Raw genomic sequence first — 17559 nt, 5'->3', positions numbered from 1 at the left:
CCCTTCCCCCCCCCTGTTGCTAGCCTGGGATGCCCTCCCCTCACCCCCAAACCCCTGCCAAAGAAAATACATCAGCGGTGAGCTTTGCCCTGGTTCTGTTTCGCAGGGAACCTGGTCCAGAATCATGGTCCCCAAAGATGACCATGTGATAATCCCTGGAGCCATTGACTATCATCTTACATGGCAAAGGGACATGACAGGTGTAGGTAATGACCTTGCAATGGGGAGGTCATCCTGGATGATCCAGGTGGGCCCAATGTGTTCACTAGTGTCTGTATAAGAGGGACATGGGGAGCTTTGCCTGCACATGAACATGGCAGCTTGACCCTGGAGGCAAGGTGGTAGCTTTTGGCTCTGAAGTTGGAAAAAGGGGCCACACGCTAATGGATGCAGGCGGCCTGTGCCTCTAGAAGTGGAAAAGACAAAGAAATGGATTTTGCACTGGAGAACCCAGAAGGAACCCTGGAGCCTCCAGAAGGCACCAGCCCTGCTGACACCTGGATTTTAACCCAGTGGAACAGATTTTGGACTTTGACCTCTAGGACTGCAAGAGAATCCACTGAGCTGTTGGAAGCCCCTGGGTTTGTGTTAATTTGTTACAGCAGCCACAGGTAACTAACACCATCCCCTTCTCCAGGCTGTTGCCTCCAGCTGCAGCTGGCAGACCCTGGCCACTAGGGCCAGGCAGGGTGGGTTTTGGTGCCTGCAGCGGCAGCATCCTTGGCCATTTCCCAGAAGGGCCAGTTTGCAGACACTGAGAAGCCTGTTACTGTGACCGTCCCACCAGCCTGAAGCACATGTTTCTGGAAGGCTCCACCTGCTCTCAGACTCAGGTTGCGTCTCAAAGCAGGCTGGCAAACGTTTTCCACTCTCGATCAATCTTTTCCAGAATAAGCATAGACACAGCAACCAGGAGAGCAGCATCGGTTTGGCTGTCAGTGGCATGTTAGTTACTGTAGTGGTGGCACAGAGGGGATGTACATTAAATATTAGTTCTCCCTGACTGTAGCCTTTTAAACAGAGAAGCGTGTGGGTGGCAGCAGGTGAGCTGGCTGTGCTGAGCCTGGGCTGCACTTGGTTGATTCTCATTTCTCAGGCATGCAGGGGGCTCTCTGTGCGGCCGGGATTTTTCTGTGAGTCTGGATTTGCTCATGTTCATGGGCTCTCAGCACCTCCTTTCTTCTGGTTTGGGGAGTCAGGTCCTCACTGCACGAGGCCAGAGCAGCATGCTTGTGCAGGTAGGGGTGAGCAGGGGAGAGTCAGCCTGCCAGCTGCTGCCTGAGCCAGAGGCTAGCACTGTGGCCCGTCTTTGGGCTGCTGCTGAGCGGAGCACCCACATACATGCTCTGCCCAGACCCTTCCTGTGTCATTCGCTGCCTCCCCTCCTCCTTCACTGCCCCGGCCACCCTGACCAGCTTGCTGCTCTGAGGAAACACTGAGCCAGTGCCCACTGGTCATCAGGTGAAAGGGGACATCCCATAAGCCCACCCTCACTTCTGACACCAGTGGCAAGTTCAGGATCTCCAGCACTGCCCTGAGGTTTGATCATTTGCTAGAGGGACTCCCAGAACTCACTTAAAGCTGTCACACCCACTCTCACAGTTATGCTTTCTGATGGTGAAGGGATACAGGTGTAAATCAGCCGAGGGAAGAGTTGCCCAGGGCAGAGTTGAACGCACCCACATGGCGCCTCCATTGTCCTTTCACCATGGCGTCTTGGGCAGCGTTACTCTCCTGGTGATGTGGGACAATGCGTGTGCAGTATTGCCAGCCGGGATAGTCATCTGAGCCTCCGTGTCCAGAGTTTCTGCTGGGGCTCCCTTGCATGGGTGTGGCTGACTGTCCACATGGCTCATCTGTCTCCAGCCCCTCCAGCAGCTGGCCGATGCAGTGCGACCCAAAGCCCCTCCCTGAACCACACAGTTACTCTCTGGCTGGCCTGAGGCCCCCAGGTAAGCAGAGGTACTTTATCTGGCAAGGCATTCTGGGGCTTAGGAGATCACCTCCCAGGGGCCAAGGGCACAGGCCCAACTTCTCTGTGGGCAGCGTTAGGTTCATTATCACATACCTGGTCTTCGGACTTTCAAAGGCCCATGTCTGGAGCCGTCTTCTCCACTTCTTTCAGTTTTCTCTCAGTGCTTCTTCCTTGGAGACGTATTTCCTGCCCCCGTCACTCCATCGCTCTCCTCCTAACCCCAATTACTTTTTCTTTGCTGGGCTTGCTCCTGCCTGGAGTCATTTCCTACTTACTAGTTTGTTTTTGGTCTTTCTCCTCCCCTAGAATGTAATCTTATGCTGTGAGGGACCGTGACCGTTCTCTGGCCTGCTGAATCCCCAGGGCTGGAGTCCTGCCGCACACACAGAGCTAATTCATCCTTGATGGACAGTGAGAGAACTGATGGGGTTTGTGTCAGCAGCACCAACATGAGGTTCACACCAGGATCTCCCAAGATGGCATGCGACTTAGAGACAAGACAGACGTGGTTGCTTTTTGTTGTTGTTGTTGCTGTTGTTTTGTGTTGTTGTTTTGAGATAGGGTCTTACTCTATTACTCTATCACCTAGGCTGGAGTGCAGTGGCACGATCTCAGCTTACTGCAACCTCTGCCTCCCAGGCTCAAGTGAGTCTCCTGCCTCAGCCTCCCAAGTAGATGGGATTATACACATGCACCACGATGCCCAGCTAATTTTTTGTATTTTTAGTAGAGAGAGGGCTTCACCATGTTGGCCAGGCTAGTCTCAAACTCCTGACCTCAAGTGAACTGCCTGCCTTGGCCTCCCAAAATGCTGGGATGACAGACATGAACCACTGTGCCAGCCAGTTGTGGTTTTTTTGCTCCACCCCAAACCTGTGAGATGGCAGGGAGCAGGCTCTGGGAAGAGGAGGTGAGGGTTGGGGTAAACCTCTGGATTGGATGCTGATGTAGGTGGTCCCAGGTGCTCGCCTTGGGAGGAGATGGCCAGTCTGGATGGTGCAGACAGAACACCTCCATCCACATTACCTGCGTGATTCTCTCTGCTTTCCAGAGCATCCTTTGTGTGCTGTGGACTGTAATGATCTAATGCTAGTGGATTACATCTAAGTAGACCTTAGTAGAGGCCACCTCCCAATGGTTCCTCGGAGGCATTCGGTCCTGAAGCAGACGTTGTTAGTGCAAAGCACGGACCGTATGCAGGTCTGAGCAGGTCAGGGAACAGACAGGTCTGGCTGACATCCCGACCCGCTGGATATGGTGGTGTGGCCATTGCTTGTGGCCACATTGCAGTCTTGAATGTCCCTCTTGGAAACGGGGGACATTTCCAAGGACGCCTGGCTGGCCCTCTTGTTTTCTCTTTCTCTGTTCTCTGTCATCTGCACTTTTTTTCCTCTTGTCTTGATTGCCTGTCCTGTCTTCTCCTGTAGATACCCCGTCTGACCTCTGCTGCCTTGGGACTGTTGCAGTATAAAATATTATGAGCTACCCTCTGCTCCTGTTTTAAAAAATCCTTAGCTCTGACTAAGCCAGGCACTGAGAATGAGGCCAGTCATTCAAAACTTGTCTCTGAGCATTGATTATACTCATGTATTATACTGTTAAGGGGTGAAGGTCGGCTCTGGGGTCAGCTTCCTGGATTCAAATCCCAACTCAGATTAAAGTGGGAGGCTAATAGCACCAACCTGACAACCTCAAAGTGTCATTGTCAGGATAATGTTAGATCATACACTTGATCACCCGTTAGCACTGTCAGAGCAGTGCTGGGAACATGAGCGTGAACAGGGCAGCCCGGGAGGGAGGTGAATGGACAGACGGGCAGTGCCAGTTTGGAAGTGGGTGCAGGAGCCTGGAAGACTTACCTGAAAGTCATCTTTGCTGGTGTTTCTTCTTGTGTATTTTCTCTAACCTTCTCCAGCAGTGACCTGAATTACTTATGGGTGAACAGTGACTGCTGCCCAGGCAACTAGAGGTTTATAGATGAGATACTTTAAATTTTTAGTGATTCTTAAAAGTGGGAGGGGCCACAGGGCACGGTGGCTCACGCCTGTAATCCCAGCACTTTGGGAGGCTGAGGCGGGCGGATCATGAGGTCAGGAGATCGAGACCATCCTGGCTAACATGGTGAAACCCCGTCTCTACTAAGATACAAAAAATTAGCCAGGCATGGTGGCGGGCACCTGTAGTCCCAGCTACTCGGAAGGCTGAGGCAGGAGAATGATGTGAACCCGGGAGGTGGAGCTTGCAGTGAGCCGAGATTGCGTGGCTGCACTCCAGCCTGGGCAAGAGAGCCAGACTCCACCCCCAAAAAAAAAAAAAAAAAAAAAAGCGGGGGGTGGGGGGTGGCTATTCTTATGCTTTCCAGAATGAATAGCCAAGGAAAACCTATACAGTTGCGGTATAAGGAGAAACCTAGACCTGGCCTTAGCCTCCGGGTCCTGGTGCAGATTCCTAGCACACAGCACCTAAAACCTTTGATTTCCTGAGTGATAGGAACGTCTTTTGTTTTTCATAATAAGACTTGGGTTTATGCTAATGAGGTGACTCAGGGTGGGGGCTGGCCCCAGAGTAACCAAGCACAGGATTAGAGGGGTGGGGCTGTCAGTCCTACCCACCCCCAGCCTCTGGGAGGGGTGGAGAGGGGCTGGAGAGTGAATCAAATCGCCAGTAGCCAATGATGTAATCAGTCGCCTACATAATGAATCCTCCACAAAACCCATCAACAGTGGGATTCAGAGAGCTTCAGCGCTGGGGAACACCCATGGAGGTGCTGGGAGGGGGACACGCAGGGAGAGGGCATGGAAGCCCCTCCCCTCCCCGAAAACACTGTCCCATGAAGCGTTTCCTATTAATTACGCTGTCCCTGAGTTCTTTTTTTTTTTTTTTTTTGAGTCGGAGTCTCACACAGGCCAGGCTACAGTGCAGTGGTGCGATCTCAGCTCACTGCAACCTCTGCCTCCCAGGTTCAAGTGATTCTCCTGCCTCAGCCTCCCAAGTAGCTGGGATTACAGGCGCCCGCCACCAAGCCCGGCTAATTTTTTGTGTTTTAGTAGAGATGGGGTTTCACCGTATTGCCCTGGATGGTTGCAAACTCCTGAGCTCAGGCAATCTGCCTGCCTCAGCCTCCCAAAATACTGGGATTACAGGCATGAGCCACCGCGCCGGGCCCGCTGTGCCTGAGTTCTAACCTTTATAGTAAGTTGGTAATCCTAAGTAAAATGCTTTTCTGAGCTCTGTGCATTCTGGCAAATCACTGAACCTGAGGTGAGGAGCCCTGATTTGTAATCAGCGGGAAGAGGAGCCTGGTAGCCCCATCTGCAGCTGGTGTCTGAAATGAAGTCTGTTTGGTGGGACTGAGCTCTTAGCCTGTGGGGTCAACTCCAGGTAGTTGGTGTTAGAATCAGATTGAATCGTAGGACACCCTGTTGGTATCAGATAAGCAGAGAGTTGCTGTTGGAATGACACGTTGGGTGTCAGGAAAAAACCACACAGAACTCCTTAAGCAGACTGGTTGAAAGCAGGCTGACTACATCTCATCTGGGGGTGCGTCTCCCCCCAAGAGCAGATTTCACATCTCATTCCCCGGTTGATTGGACAAGACCCTTCCTGATCTTTAAGTTCTGTTTTCTTCCTCCCTTTGTCTCTGTGAAGAAAATCAGCTGCATGAAAACCATCCTCTGGGCAGAAATTAGTGCTGTTGGAGCCACACAGAGGTGCCCTCCCGTGCCCCCTGGGCCCCACCAGGCCGCGTCTCCCCTTGCCTGTTGCAATCAGCCCTCGTCCGACTCTTTTTGGAAGTAATTAAAACGTAACTGTCATAGCTCTGGGGGAGACAGGCTGCAGATTCTGATTATAATTCAGAAGGATCTAAAGGAAAAGTTTTTTTTTTTTTTTTTAAATTCTGGTTAAAGCAAAATCTCATAAGACGTGCGTGATGGAGTGGTGTGCACGAGCACAATTAATGCACATCCTAGACATCTGCCCGCAGGATTCGGGGTTGGCAAGTGAGTGCGTCCCTAAAAATAATGACTAGCGCTATCTTTAAAAAGTCTTTTGTGACACAGCGGATTAAGATGGATGGCCTGGGAAGTACAGTGGCAGCATGAGCTGTGGTATCCAGGAATAAGTTGTACCTCCTCGGGGTGGCGGTGGAACTGGGCTGTGAACGGTTTTTGCTTCCCAGAGCAGACTGCCGTGGCCTGCTGCGTGGAATTTGATTTTAATCTTTCTGTTTGTTATTTTTAGGCTTGATCTTGGACCGGGTTCGAGATCCAGATGCGATTTTTTTTTTTTCTTTTTTCAGTTTTCTGTATAGCAGCAACATTGTCTCTTGTATATTTCCTAACAAGACTGAGCTCTGAGCACGGCAGCCTCTGGAACCAAATGTCTGCATGCCTAGGAGACCTTTCTAGGAAGTCCATAGATGGTTCTGCGGTTTGAGCCCCTTCTGTGGGTCTGTGCCTGCTTTAGCCACGGGGAATATGACATTGAACAAAACACAGGCCCTGCCTGGGAGGAGCTGCCAGGCCAGCTGAGAAGACAGACCGGATGAGTGAAAATGAGATCACGTGGCCTGCATGCTCCGAAGAAGGCTGAGGCAGGAAACAGGACTATCTTCTCCCCACTGAATTGTCCTGGTATCCTTGTTAATATCAGTTGACTGTGATGTGAGATTTATCTTGGACGCCTCTTTCTGTTCCATGGGTCTGTGTCTACCTCAATGTCAGTCCCACAGTTTTGATGACTGGAGCTTCGTAGTCAGGTTTGAAATGGTGGAGTGGGGTCCTCCAGTTTTGTTCATCTTTTACAGATTGTTTTGGCAATCCTGGAGTCCCTTGAATTTACATGTGCATTTTATTATTATTATTATTATCATCATTATTATTATTTTTAGATGGAGTCTTGCTCTGTTGCCCAGGCTGGAGTGCAGTGGTGCAATCTCAACTCACCGCAACCTCTGCCTCCCAGGTTCCAGCGATTCTCCTGCCTCAGCCTCTAGAGTAGCTGGAATTACAGGCACACACCACCATGCCCGGCTGATTTTTGTATTTTTAGTAGAGACGGGGTTTCACCGTGTGGGCCAGGCTGGTCTCAATCTCCAGACCTCAAGTGATCCACCAGCCTCGGCATCCCAAAGTGCTGGGATTACAGGCGTGAGCCACCGCGCCCGGCCTCTATATGCATTTAAGACCTACTTGTCAAGTTCTTGAGAAGCCATCTGGAGAGTGATTAATTTGTAAAAATGATACTTATTATCTTTTTGAACTGCCAAAGTAATATATGCTGCTGAAAACCTGGAAGACAGAAACATCCACCAGAAGGCAGGGCTGTTTTTTTTTTTTTCATATGTGTCTCTTCAGACTTCTCTGTGTTTTTCATTTTTCTTATACAAATGTGGAATCATTCCAGAGCTAGTAAGCGTCTGGGGCCACATTTGGCTTTAGTACCTTGGGAGAAATTAGAGCTGGAGTTACTGGGTCATATAGTGTGCACAGGGCTAGGGGCTGACTTATTTTCCTTTCTGAATGAAGACTCTGAGGTCCAGAGAGGTTAAGTGAGTGACTCAAGGTCACACAGCTAAAACGCTGGTGGAGCTAGGTCTTAATGCAGACCCTACGTATTCATGCCATGCTGTATTTACACAGGCGTGTGCACCAGTGAGTCAGGATTTTAGGGGGTGTTTTAAAATTCTGCCTGTAAAACCTTCTTTTTTTTTTTTTTTTTTTTTTTTGAGACAGGGTCTTGCTCTGTCACCCGGGCTGAAGTGCAGCGTCCCCATCACAGCTCACTGCAGCTTCCTTCCAGGCTCAAGCAATCCTTCTGCCTCAGACCCCCGAGTAGCTGGGACAACAGGTGTGCACTGCCACACCTGGCTAATTTAAATATTTTTTTTTTTGTAAAGATGGAGTCTCACTTTGTTGCCCAGGGTAGTCTCAAACTCCTGGGCTCAAACAGTCCTCCCGCTTCAGCCTCCCAAAGTGCTAGGATTGCAGGTGTGAGCCTCTGCACCAGGCAAACCCATTGTAAAGCCATTAGCCAAAAATTATAAAAGACACGCAGAATATGACAAGGAGTCACTTATCTAGTATTTGCGGCATCTCTCGGGCTTAGAGTTTGCTGGGTGGTCTGAGGAGGTGGAAGAGGCACTGTCGCTGGCCTTACCTGGCTGTCAAGGGCTGAGTGGTTGGTGGAGGGAAGAGGTCTGTGGCCTGGGAGGCTGCAGGTGGGAAGGAGGTCAGCCGGGGAGCTGGGAGGATCATGGGGAACCCATGGTGGAAATCAGGGTGGCGAGAGAGTGGAAGCAGGCAGAGGAGGGCTTCGAAGACCAAAAAGCGTAGTTAGGATTGTGGCTCCGTGCATCTGTAAACTTAGTGTTCCTTCTCAAAGTTAAATGACACACTTTGAAAACAAACAAACAACAAAACAAACCCATAAAATCTCACTAAATGGCCAGAGCAAGTTCCCGGGGGGCGGGGCATAGACGCAGGGGCCTGGGTTCTGTGGCTGGGGGAGTTAGCTTGGGGTCAGTGGCTGGGTCAGTCTTCAAGAGCCACCCTGGGTGGCACTCCAGGTCTCTTGGTCTGGGGCGAATACCCTGACCCGAGCGGTTTCACGGCCCCCTCCCCTCACAGCCTGGGGGAGAGTCCAGGGTCGGCCCTGTCCTCCTCCCCCTATTCCTGTCACTGTTAGTCCCCCGTGCTTAGCTCACTGGCAGGGCTCCTCCTGGCTGTCCCCTCTGCCTCCAGTGCTCGTTCCTCAGATGTCCTGCCTACCTGCCTACCTGCCTTCCTGCCTTCCTACCTTCCTGCTTTCCTGCCTGCCTTCCCTGGAAAGGAGCACGCCTAGGGTGTGGCGAGTCCTGTTAGAGACACTCACGGAACCCCCCACCCTCCCGTGGGAGGAGCATGGGGAGGTGGGCTCTGTGCTTAGGGGGTCCTGGGTTAGGTACAGCGCTGGAAGTTGCAGGAGGGCATAAACCAGCCTCAGAAGAGAGTGGGGAGGGAGAAGGGGAACTGTTCAGGGCCCTCAGGAACGCGCCATGTGAGGGTTGGGGGAGTCAGGGAGGATCCCCCAAGGGAGGCTGCAGAGGGTGAAAGAGGAGGGCAGGAAGCCAGTGAGTGTGGGGGTCTGTGGGCCATGGGGGGTCGGGGGAGGCAGCTCCTTGGGAACTGAGGGGGTTCAGGTGCATCCCTGGGACTCCCAGGCCAGTACTTTCCCTTGCCCTGCCAGCCGCCTCACAGAGATGGCCCAGGGTGGAAACAGGGTGTCTGGTGCTGTGCCCCTGACCTTCAGAGGTGGCGTTGACAAGACCAGAATGCCACAGGGCCATGCACCTCTCCCTGCAAACCGCCCTTTAATTTATTTTTACCTCTGTTCCTTGTGGGCTTGTGTGTCAGGTTTGATATTTTTGTGTTACTGGGAAAATAGAGTGTGCTTCACAAAAATTTGCCTTGTGGCCAATGTCACAGGTTGCAGCTGTTTCTGAGTGACAGGGGACGGTATATTCTGGACTTGTGTCCTTTTGTTCATCTCTGAGAGGGGCCATAAACTCCCATTTCCGAGAGGTTACTGGGACCAATTAGATCATTGCGTTAGTTTCCCTTGCACAGGAAAATCATGCACTTCGTGCCATTGATCGAGTCCGTTTTATTTTGTGGAATAGACATGTCGGAAGCAGGATTGGCCAGGTGGAATTGTGTTCGGCGGGAGTCCTATCTTTCCATAGTTACTTTCACAATGGAAGCAATCTTCTTCTAAAGCGTATCACCCAGTGAACTGAATAGAAAATCTGTTGCGAAAAGGCTTAAGAGGAAGGCTGGCCTGGAAAAATGAAACTCACATCCACAAAGAGATTTGTACCTGAACGTTCATATCAGCACCACTCACGGTACCTAAAAAAAAGGGATGATAACCGAAATAACCATCAACCAAGGGATGGAGAAACAAAATGTGGTCCCCCATGAGATGGAATATGATTCAGCATAGGCACGAAAGAAGGACGGAAACATGCTGTAACATGGATGAACCTCGAAAACACGCTCAGTGATAGAAGCCAGACGCGAAAGGACACACATCATCTGCTCCTATTTATATGAAATGTCCAGAAAGCCAAATCCATGGGGAGGGGAAGTAGATTCATGGCTATGAGGGGGTGTGGGAGGGAGACAGGGAGAGTGGCTGCTAATGGGCATTGGTTTCTTTGGAGGGTTGAAAATGTTCTAAATGGATCATGGTGATGGTTGCACAATTTTGTGAATATCCTAAAAGCCATCGAATCACACACTTTTAAAGGATGAATTGTGTGGAGTGAGAATTCTGTCTCAATAAGGGTGTATACAAAATGCAGCTGAGGGTGGGCGCACCAAGCCTGTCAGTAATGGTGCATAAATCCCCTTTGCTGTCCTGGGTTAGGGTGGGTTGAGGCTTAGGGTGACCAGAGAGGAATGAACATCTTGTAGGTCACCTTGACTGTCTTGGGGTGAGGAGAGTGCAGTATTACCAATACTGAATCATTTGGCCCCCCACCCATACCAAGGTGAACACCAGATGCTCTGGTCCTAGTGGCTGCAGAGTTGTACAGCCTCTGTCCTTGTGCTAACTCGACTTGGTGGTGGCCCCAGAGCTGTGCAGCCTCTGTCTTTGTGTTTGCTCTGGTCCTGGTGGCCCCAGAGCTGTGCAGCCTCTGTCTCTGCATTTGCTCTGGTCCTGGTGGCCCCAGAGCTGTGCAGCCTCTGTCTCTGCATATGCTCTGGTCCTGGTGGCCCCAGAGCCGTGTAGCCTCTGTCTCTTTGTTTGCTCTGGTCCTGGTGGCCACAGAACCGTGGAACCTCTGTCCCTCCACTTGCTCTGCTTCTGGCAGCTGCAGTGCTGTGCACCCTCTGTCCCTGAGCTTGCTCTGGTCCTGGTGGTGGCTGCAAAGCTGTGCACCCTCTGTCCCTGTGCTTGCTTTGGTCCTTGTGGCTGCAGAGCTGTGCACCCTCTGTCCCTGAACTTGCTCTGGTCCTGGTGGTGGTCCCAGAGCTGGGCACCCTCTGTCCCTGAGCTTGCTCTGGTCCTGGTGGTGGTCCCAGAGCTGGACACGCTCTGTCCCTGGGCTTACTCTGGTCCTGGTGGTGGTCCCAGAGCTGGGCACTCTCTGTCCCTGGGCTTGCTCTGGTCCTGGTGGTGGTCCCAGAGCTGTGCATCCTCTGTCCCTGTGCTTGCTCTGGTCCTGTTGGTGGCTGCAGATCTGTGCAGTCTCTGTGTCTGCACTTTCCCTGGTCACTGCCTCATCCCCGTGGCACTGGCGGAGTGAGGCCGTAACGCCTGCGTCTCCTGCAGGTCCTCCTCGACTGGATTAACGACGTGCTGGTGGAGGAAAGGATCATTGTGAAGCAGCTGGAGGAAGACCTGTATGACGGCCAGGTGCTGCAGAAGCTCTTGGGTGAGTCCACAGCAGGGACAACTCTGTCCCACCCCCATCTCCCTGTAGCAGCCCTGGGCTGGGCCAGGATTCTCTGCATAGTGACATGGTCCACAGGTCCTAGGAGGACACTTGAAGCTGCAGTGTGCCCTTCCCAGGTGGTGCCCTCAGGCCCTGGGCTGTGGCTTCAGGGTCCTCTCTCTCCTCGCCGTTTCTACAGAACACCCAGCCATGGGGTGGCAGCAGGTTGGGGACAGCTTCCAGAACTGCCTGCGGCTCCCATTCTGTTGGGGCTCAGACCCACTTTGTGTCCCTGCCACCCGCTTTCAGCTTGAGCTCCTTCAGCTCAGGATGGGAGGCAGCGGGAGGGAAGCGGGTCCCCGGCGATATTCTGTGAGTGAATGTGTCACCAAATACGTGATAGCTCACGTTCCCTCACCAGGGGCGGGCTCTAGTGTCGCGTTTGCTGGGCGAGGGCAGGTTAGTGATCTTCCCGGGACTGACTGACACATGGATTGATGGCCAGACAAACCGGTTATTTATTCATCAGATGTTCGATGCGTCCCGAGTGCTGGGTGCCACGGATACAGTGATCTTTGAAACAGACGTGGCCCCTGTCCTCAGGATCTTACAGTCTGTCTGAAAAGACAAATATTTTCAAATAGTTACAGTTACTGTTCAGATTGGTTGTGATGAGGGCCTTTGGAGATGCCACAGGTTCTGAGGAGAGGACCCTGGCCTGGCCTGGGGGCGGGGCAGCCTTGCAGCTCACGCAGGAGAACAAGCAGGAGTTTCTAGGCAAAGAACGGAAGAGCAGAGTTCGCAGATGATGAATGAGAGGAGTTCTCAGACTCATAGTGGGTTCTCACGGTGCCTGGCATATGTTTACACTTAATTTTATTTAATATTACTTTAAAAAATGTAAAGCATTTACATGCTTCACAAGTCAAAACTATGAAAATGACATACCTTGAAAGGTCTTAGCCAGGTGTGGTGGCTCAGCCTATCATCCCAGCACCTTGAGGGGCTGAGCCAGGAGGATCACTTGAGCCCAAGAGTTTGAGACAAGCCTGGGCAACATAGTGGGACCTCGTCTCTACAAATTACCAGACGTGGTGATGTGCACCTGTATTCCCAACTGCTCAGGAGGCTGAGGCAGGAGGATCACTTGAGCCTGGGAAGTTGAGGCTGCAGTGAGCCATGATTGTACCAGTGCATTCCAGCCTAGGCAACAGAGTGAGACCCTGTCTCGAGACAGAGAGAGAGAGAGAGAGATCTCACTGCTTTCTCTTCCACCTCTACACTCCCAGGTAACAATTTTCAATGGATTCTGATTTTATCCTCCTTATATTTCTTTACAAAAATGTCCATACACACAACTACTCATTTCCCTTTTGTTCCTTGCATAAAAGGTGGTGTATTTTATACATTCTTTGACACACCTTGCTTGTTTCACTTAGTGATATGTTCTAGGAAGCCTTCCATGTGGAGACCACCTTCCTTTTTCTTTACGGCTGCATTGTACCCCACTGTGTGGATGTTCCTTAGTTTACTCACCCAGTCTTCTATGTGGGGCATTTTTGTCATTTCTAGTGTTTTTCTTTCACCAATAATATGGTGGGAATATCCTCGTTCAGATGTTGAAGAAACTAGAATTGTTGACCTCAAGTGTAATGAGTTGCTTCCTTGAGCTGACCACTGTAGAGGAAGGAATTATCAAATTCGGAGAGGCTTCACCTCTCACCTCTGGGCTTCCCAGGTCTGTTGTGCCTTGGTTGATCTTTCCTGTAGCCACTTTCTGTCTTCCCTGGACTGTTCAGTGTGTAGACATGATGTCATATTTCCATTAAAAAATGGCTCCCTTGCTCCTGCAACAGTCCAATTTCTCTGCATCACTCAAATGTATTGACCATTAGATTTGGCACCTGATGGGTCATTGGTGGCCCAGATGAAAGCCGTTTTAGCACAGTGGTGGGGGTAACATCCTGATCAGGAAGGGTTCAGGGGCAGAGAACTGTGCCTTTGAGATGCATAATTTCGAGAGGGAGAGAGAGGAAGGGAGTGAGGCTGTGGTTGCTGCAGCTCCTTTTCTTTTTGAGACAGGGTCTCACTCCATTGGCTGACCTGGAGTGCGGTGGTACAATCACAGCTCACTGCAGCATCCACTTCCTGGGCTCAGGTGATTCTTCCACCTTAGCCGCCTGAGTAGCTGGGAGTACAGGTGCATGCCACCATGCCTGACTAATTTTTTGTATTTTTTGTAGGTACAAGGCTTTGCCATGTTGCCCAGGCTGGTCTTGAACTCCTGGGCTCAGGCAATCCACTCACCTCGGCCTCCCAAAGTATGGGGTTTACAGGCATGAGCCACTGTGCCTGGCCATAGTAGCTCCTTTTCATGTCTGTCCACTGGAAACCATCCAAGCTGCCTGCTGAAATTACATGTGTGGAGCCCCTGGCACAGTGCCTGGCACAGGTCTGTCATCAATAAGCAGGAGTTGATATTACTGTTGTTTTTTAAACAGATAAATAAATGCCAAGAGCAGAAATAAGGAGTGTCTGACTCCCTGCTGGGTACCCCATCCACCCCAAGTCCCCTGGGTGACTGACGCATGATAAACATTTGTTGATTAAGTCAATGAAAAAATTCCTGCAGTTTCATTACCTATAAAGATTGTGGGATCCTCTTGTGGGAAATGAAACGGGGACAGATAAATGAGTATTGTTTGGATTTTTGGTCCTCAGTGCCATCCACAAACTCTGGAAGGGATCAGCTATTTGCTGAACAGTCTTTCGGTTCTCATAGAGCTCTGATATGTTTTCAGGGTCCCCAAATGCCTATGACAGTGGCCTCAAGAACTCAGTGTCCCCTTGTACATGGGATAGCATACCTCTTCAAGGTCAGCAAGAGATTCCACCCATGTCATCCCCAGCATTGGTGGGGTCAGCAGATCCTCTGTCTGGGGTTTTGCTTTTCTGCTCAACCTCCCTGCTTTGATGGACTGCACAGACAAGCCCCATCCTGGTGGAAGGGTCACCCCGTGGGCCATCCTGGAGGGTCACTCCCACAGACAAGCCCCATCCTGGTGGAAGGGTCTCCCATGGGCCGTCCTGGAGGGTCACTCCCACAGACAAGCCCCATCCTGGTGGAAGGGTCTCCCCGTGGGCCGTCCTGGAGATCTTGGATGTGAAGATTTGGCTGTTGCTGGTGTTGGCCCTCTGTTGAAGCAGTCCCTCCAATTGGTACTTTGCTCCCTGCCTGAAGCAGATACTTTCTAATATTTTCAGAAGCAAACTTGAATGTTGTGTTCACTCTCATTTTTTATTTCTGATTCTTTTGCCTGCACCTGTGGCTTCTCCCACCCAATGAGTTGAAACAGTATGTCCGCAAGCCTTGTATCTGGCAGCCTGACTATGGAACTGGCCCTCAGAATCTCAGGACAGGCTCTGAATTTGCATCTGCATCTCAGCCATGGTTGCCTGTAAACCATGCCAGTGCCTTCTATGGAGTAGAATTACAGGGGCATCTTTAAAGCCGCATCCTCCCCTCTCAAGACACATCCTTTTGGTTCCCTCTTCAGTTAGCGCTGGCAAATGCAGCACTTACTCTGGAGTTGCTGTGATTGTCCATGAGTCCTGCTACCTCAGTTGTGTTATCCATAAAGTATAACATGAGGCTTCCTTTGGCTCAAGCAGCCTTTTTCTTGTGGAGTAGCTGCTGTTCCATCTTGTTTGAATAATGGCATAAGCACTTGAGAAGGCAATTCTAAAATCTCTGAGTGTCAAGTGGTTTGACATATTAATAGCACTTTTTTTTTTTTATTGAAAAAAAGAACAATGGACGAGAATATTCAGATAGTAACAGAGCATCAGAATGTCTTGTCTGGTTTTGTGAATGTTGTTACACTGAAAAGACATAATATACTATTGATGTGATATACTCTTGATGTGATAGTACTGATGTGATCACCTGATCCTTGAGCTCCAGGATGCCAGGAATGACACCGATGTAGGCATTCAGCTCTTTGGCTTTCCAAGGGCAGAAGCCCAAACCAAATAGGAGATTTTAGCTAAATACCAAGGTCAAAGCCAACTTCTGTGCATCTGGAGTAGAGAAGAGGTCTGAGGACTGGGCCTGGGCTGTCAGCCATTAGTGGTCAGGAAGAGGAAGTTCTGGCAAAGGAGTCTGACAGGGGTCAGTCACAAGGGAGGGGGAGCCAGAGGAGTGTTGCATTTGGGAGGGGTAAAGGAGGTGTTTCTAGGAGGTGAGAGGGAGTGAGAGGAGGAAAGAGAACAGACCTCTAGTTTGGCCGTGTAGAAATTACCCAGAGTGAACCAGCAGGACCCCAGAGGAGTCCTTCTTCTTTTTTTTTTTTTCTCTTGAGATAGTGTCTCACTCTGTTGCCCAGGCTGGAGTGCAGTGGCGTGATCACAGCTCACTGCAGCCTTGACCCCCTAGGCTTGGATGATCTTCCCACCTCAGCTTCCCCAGGTAGATGGGACCACAGATGCATACCACCATGCCCAGATAATTTTTGTATTTTCTGTAGAGCTAGGGTTTTGCCACGTTGCCCAGGCTAGTCTTGAACTGGGTTCAAACGATCCTCCCACCTTAGCCTCCCAAAGTGTAGGGATCACAGGCATGAGCCATGACACCCAGCTGAGTCCCTCTTCTTGAGAGAAGATTCTGAAAGCAACTCCTGGGTACTCTGCCACATGCCAGGTTTCTGGGGGTGTAGCTCCCCTGTGTTTGCAGTGCAGCCCTCAAAGTAGACTGCATATGGTCAGAGTGAGGTGCCCGTGCTACGGGAGCTCCTGACTGTCATCCTGCTGCTCACTCATGGGCACGCCCTCTCCTTGTGAAGGTGAGGTTCTTCTTCACATGTGTACTCAACCCCACATGTGGCCATCACTCTGGGTCACCTGCTACATGGGAGAATCCTCCCCATCTTTCTCTCTTTCTGTGCTAGGAAGATAGGAGTCCTGGCCACGATGGAGCCCTGAGCTGCTCCTGCAGCCCCCACCAGTGGGCACAGTGATGTCTGATGATGCAGGTGGTCATGTGTCATATTCTCTGCTGCACAGGAGTCACCCAAGACCCAGCCTAAGGCAGCACCCGGGCATGGCCAGTCTCTTTGGTCTCTGTTGCCTGCTGTTTCCACCACCAAATTCCTGTGTTCAAGTCCTACATGCAGGGCCCACCCATGTGACCTCATTTTACCTTAATTGCCTCTTTAAATACAGGCACATTGTAAGGTATGAGAGCTTCGCCCACTAGGAGAGATGGGTAGCCTGGCAGGCCCCCACTGTCCCTGCTACCAGCCAGACCTGCAGGTTGAACCTCGGAACGTGACTGTATTTATAGAGGTAATAGGATAGGCATGGTGGCTCACACCTGTAATCCCAGCACTTTGGGAGGCTGAGGTGGGTGGATCACTTGAGGTCAGTAATTTGAGACCAGCCTGATCAACATGGCAAAACCCCGCCTCTACTAAAAATACGAAAATTACCTGGGCGTGGTGGCACACACCTGTAATCCCAGCTACTCGGGAGGCTGAGGCAGGAGAATCGCTTGAACCTGGGAGGCGGAGGTTGCAGTGTGCTGAGATGGTGCCATTGCACTCCAGCCTGGGTGACGAGAGTGAAACTCCATCTCAAAAAAAAAAAAAAAAAGTGATGAAGGTAAAATGAGGCTATACGAGTGGGTGGGCCCTAATCCAATATGTCTAGGGTTCCTATAAAAAGAGGAGATTGGGACACAGACGTGCACAGAGGGAGACCGAGTGAGGACACAGGAAGAAGACGGCAGCTGTCTACAAGCCGGGAGAGGGGCCTCAGATGGGTCCACCCTACCGGTGCCTTGATCTTGCACTTCCGGCCTCCAGAGCTGTGACATAAATCTCCGTTGTTTAAGCCGCATGGTCTGTGGCATGCTTCGTTGCAGCAGCCCAGGCAAATGAATCCAGTGTCCTCCGCTCCTCTGCCGACTCCTCTTCCTCCACCCTGGGTGATGTGGCCATGTTCAGTCTGCGGGGCTGGATGGTGGCAGGTGCAACGGGGGCGCGTCAGGCTCCCCATCTCCCTGGTGGGTGAGGCTCTCAGACCACCCAGTTCCGTATAATCCTCTCTCTCCTTCCTTCTCCAAGCTGCCCTGCTCTGCCCTGTCTGTGGTTGTTGAACACCTGTG

At 51.2% G+C, this 17559-nt stretch overlaps 1 protein-coding gene across 4 annotated transcripts in view; it reads left to right on the top strand.

Moving 5' to 3' along the window:
• The window catches only part of PARVB (parvin beta), a 159642-nt gene that overhangs the window by 103613 nt on the left and 38470 nt on the right, over positions 1 to 17559 (top strand). For all 4 annotated transcript variants that reach the window (XM_025399995.1, XM_025399992.1, XM_025399993.1 and 1 more), the window contains one exon: positions 11294 to 11396. In XM_025399995.1, coding sequence (XP_025255780.1) covers positions 11294 to 11396 — 103 coding nt within the window. The remainder of the gene's footprint in view (positions 1 to 11293; positions 11397 to 17559) is intronic.

This window comes from Theropithecus gelada, chromosome 10, assembly GCF_003255815.1.
Source record: "Theropithecus gelada isolate Dixy chromosome 10, Tgel_1.0, whole genome shotgun sequence".
NCBI classification, from domain to species: Eukaryota; Metazoa; Chordata; class Mammalia; order Primates; family Cercopithecidae; genus Theropithecus; species Theropithecus gelada.
This window is presented reverse-complemented; position numbering and strand designations above follow the sequence as displayed.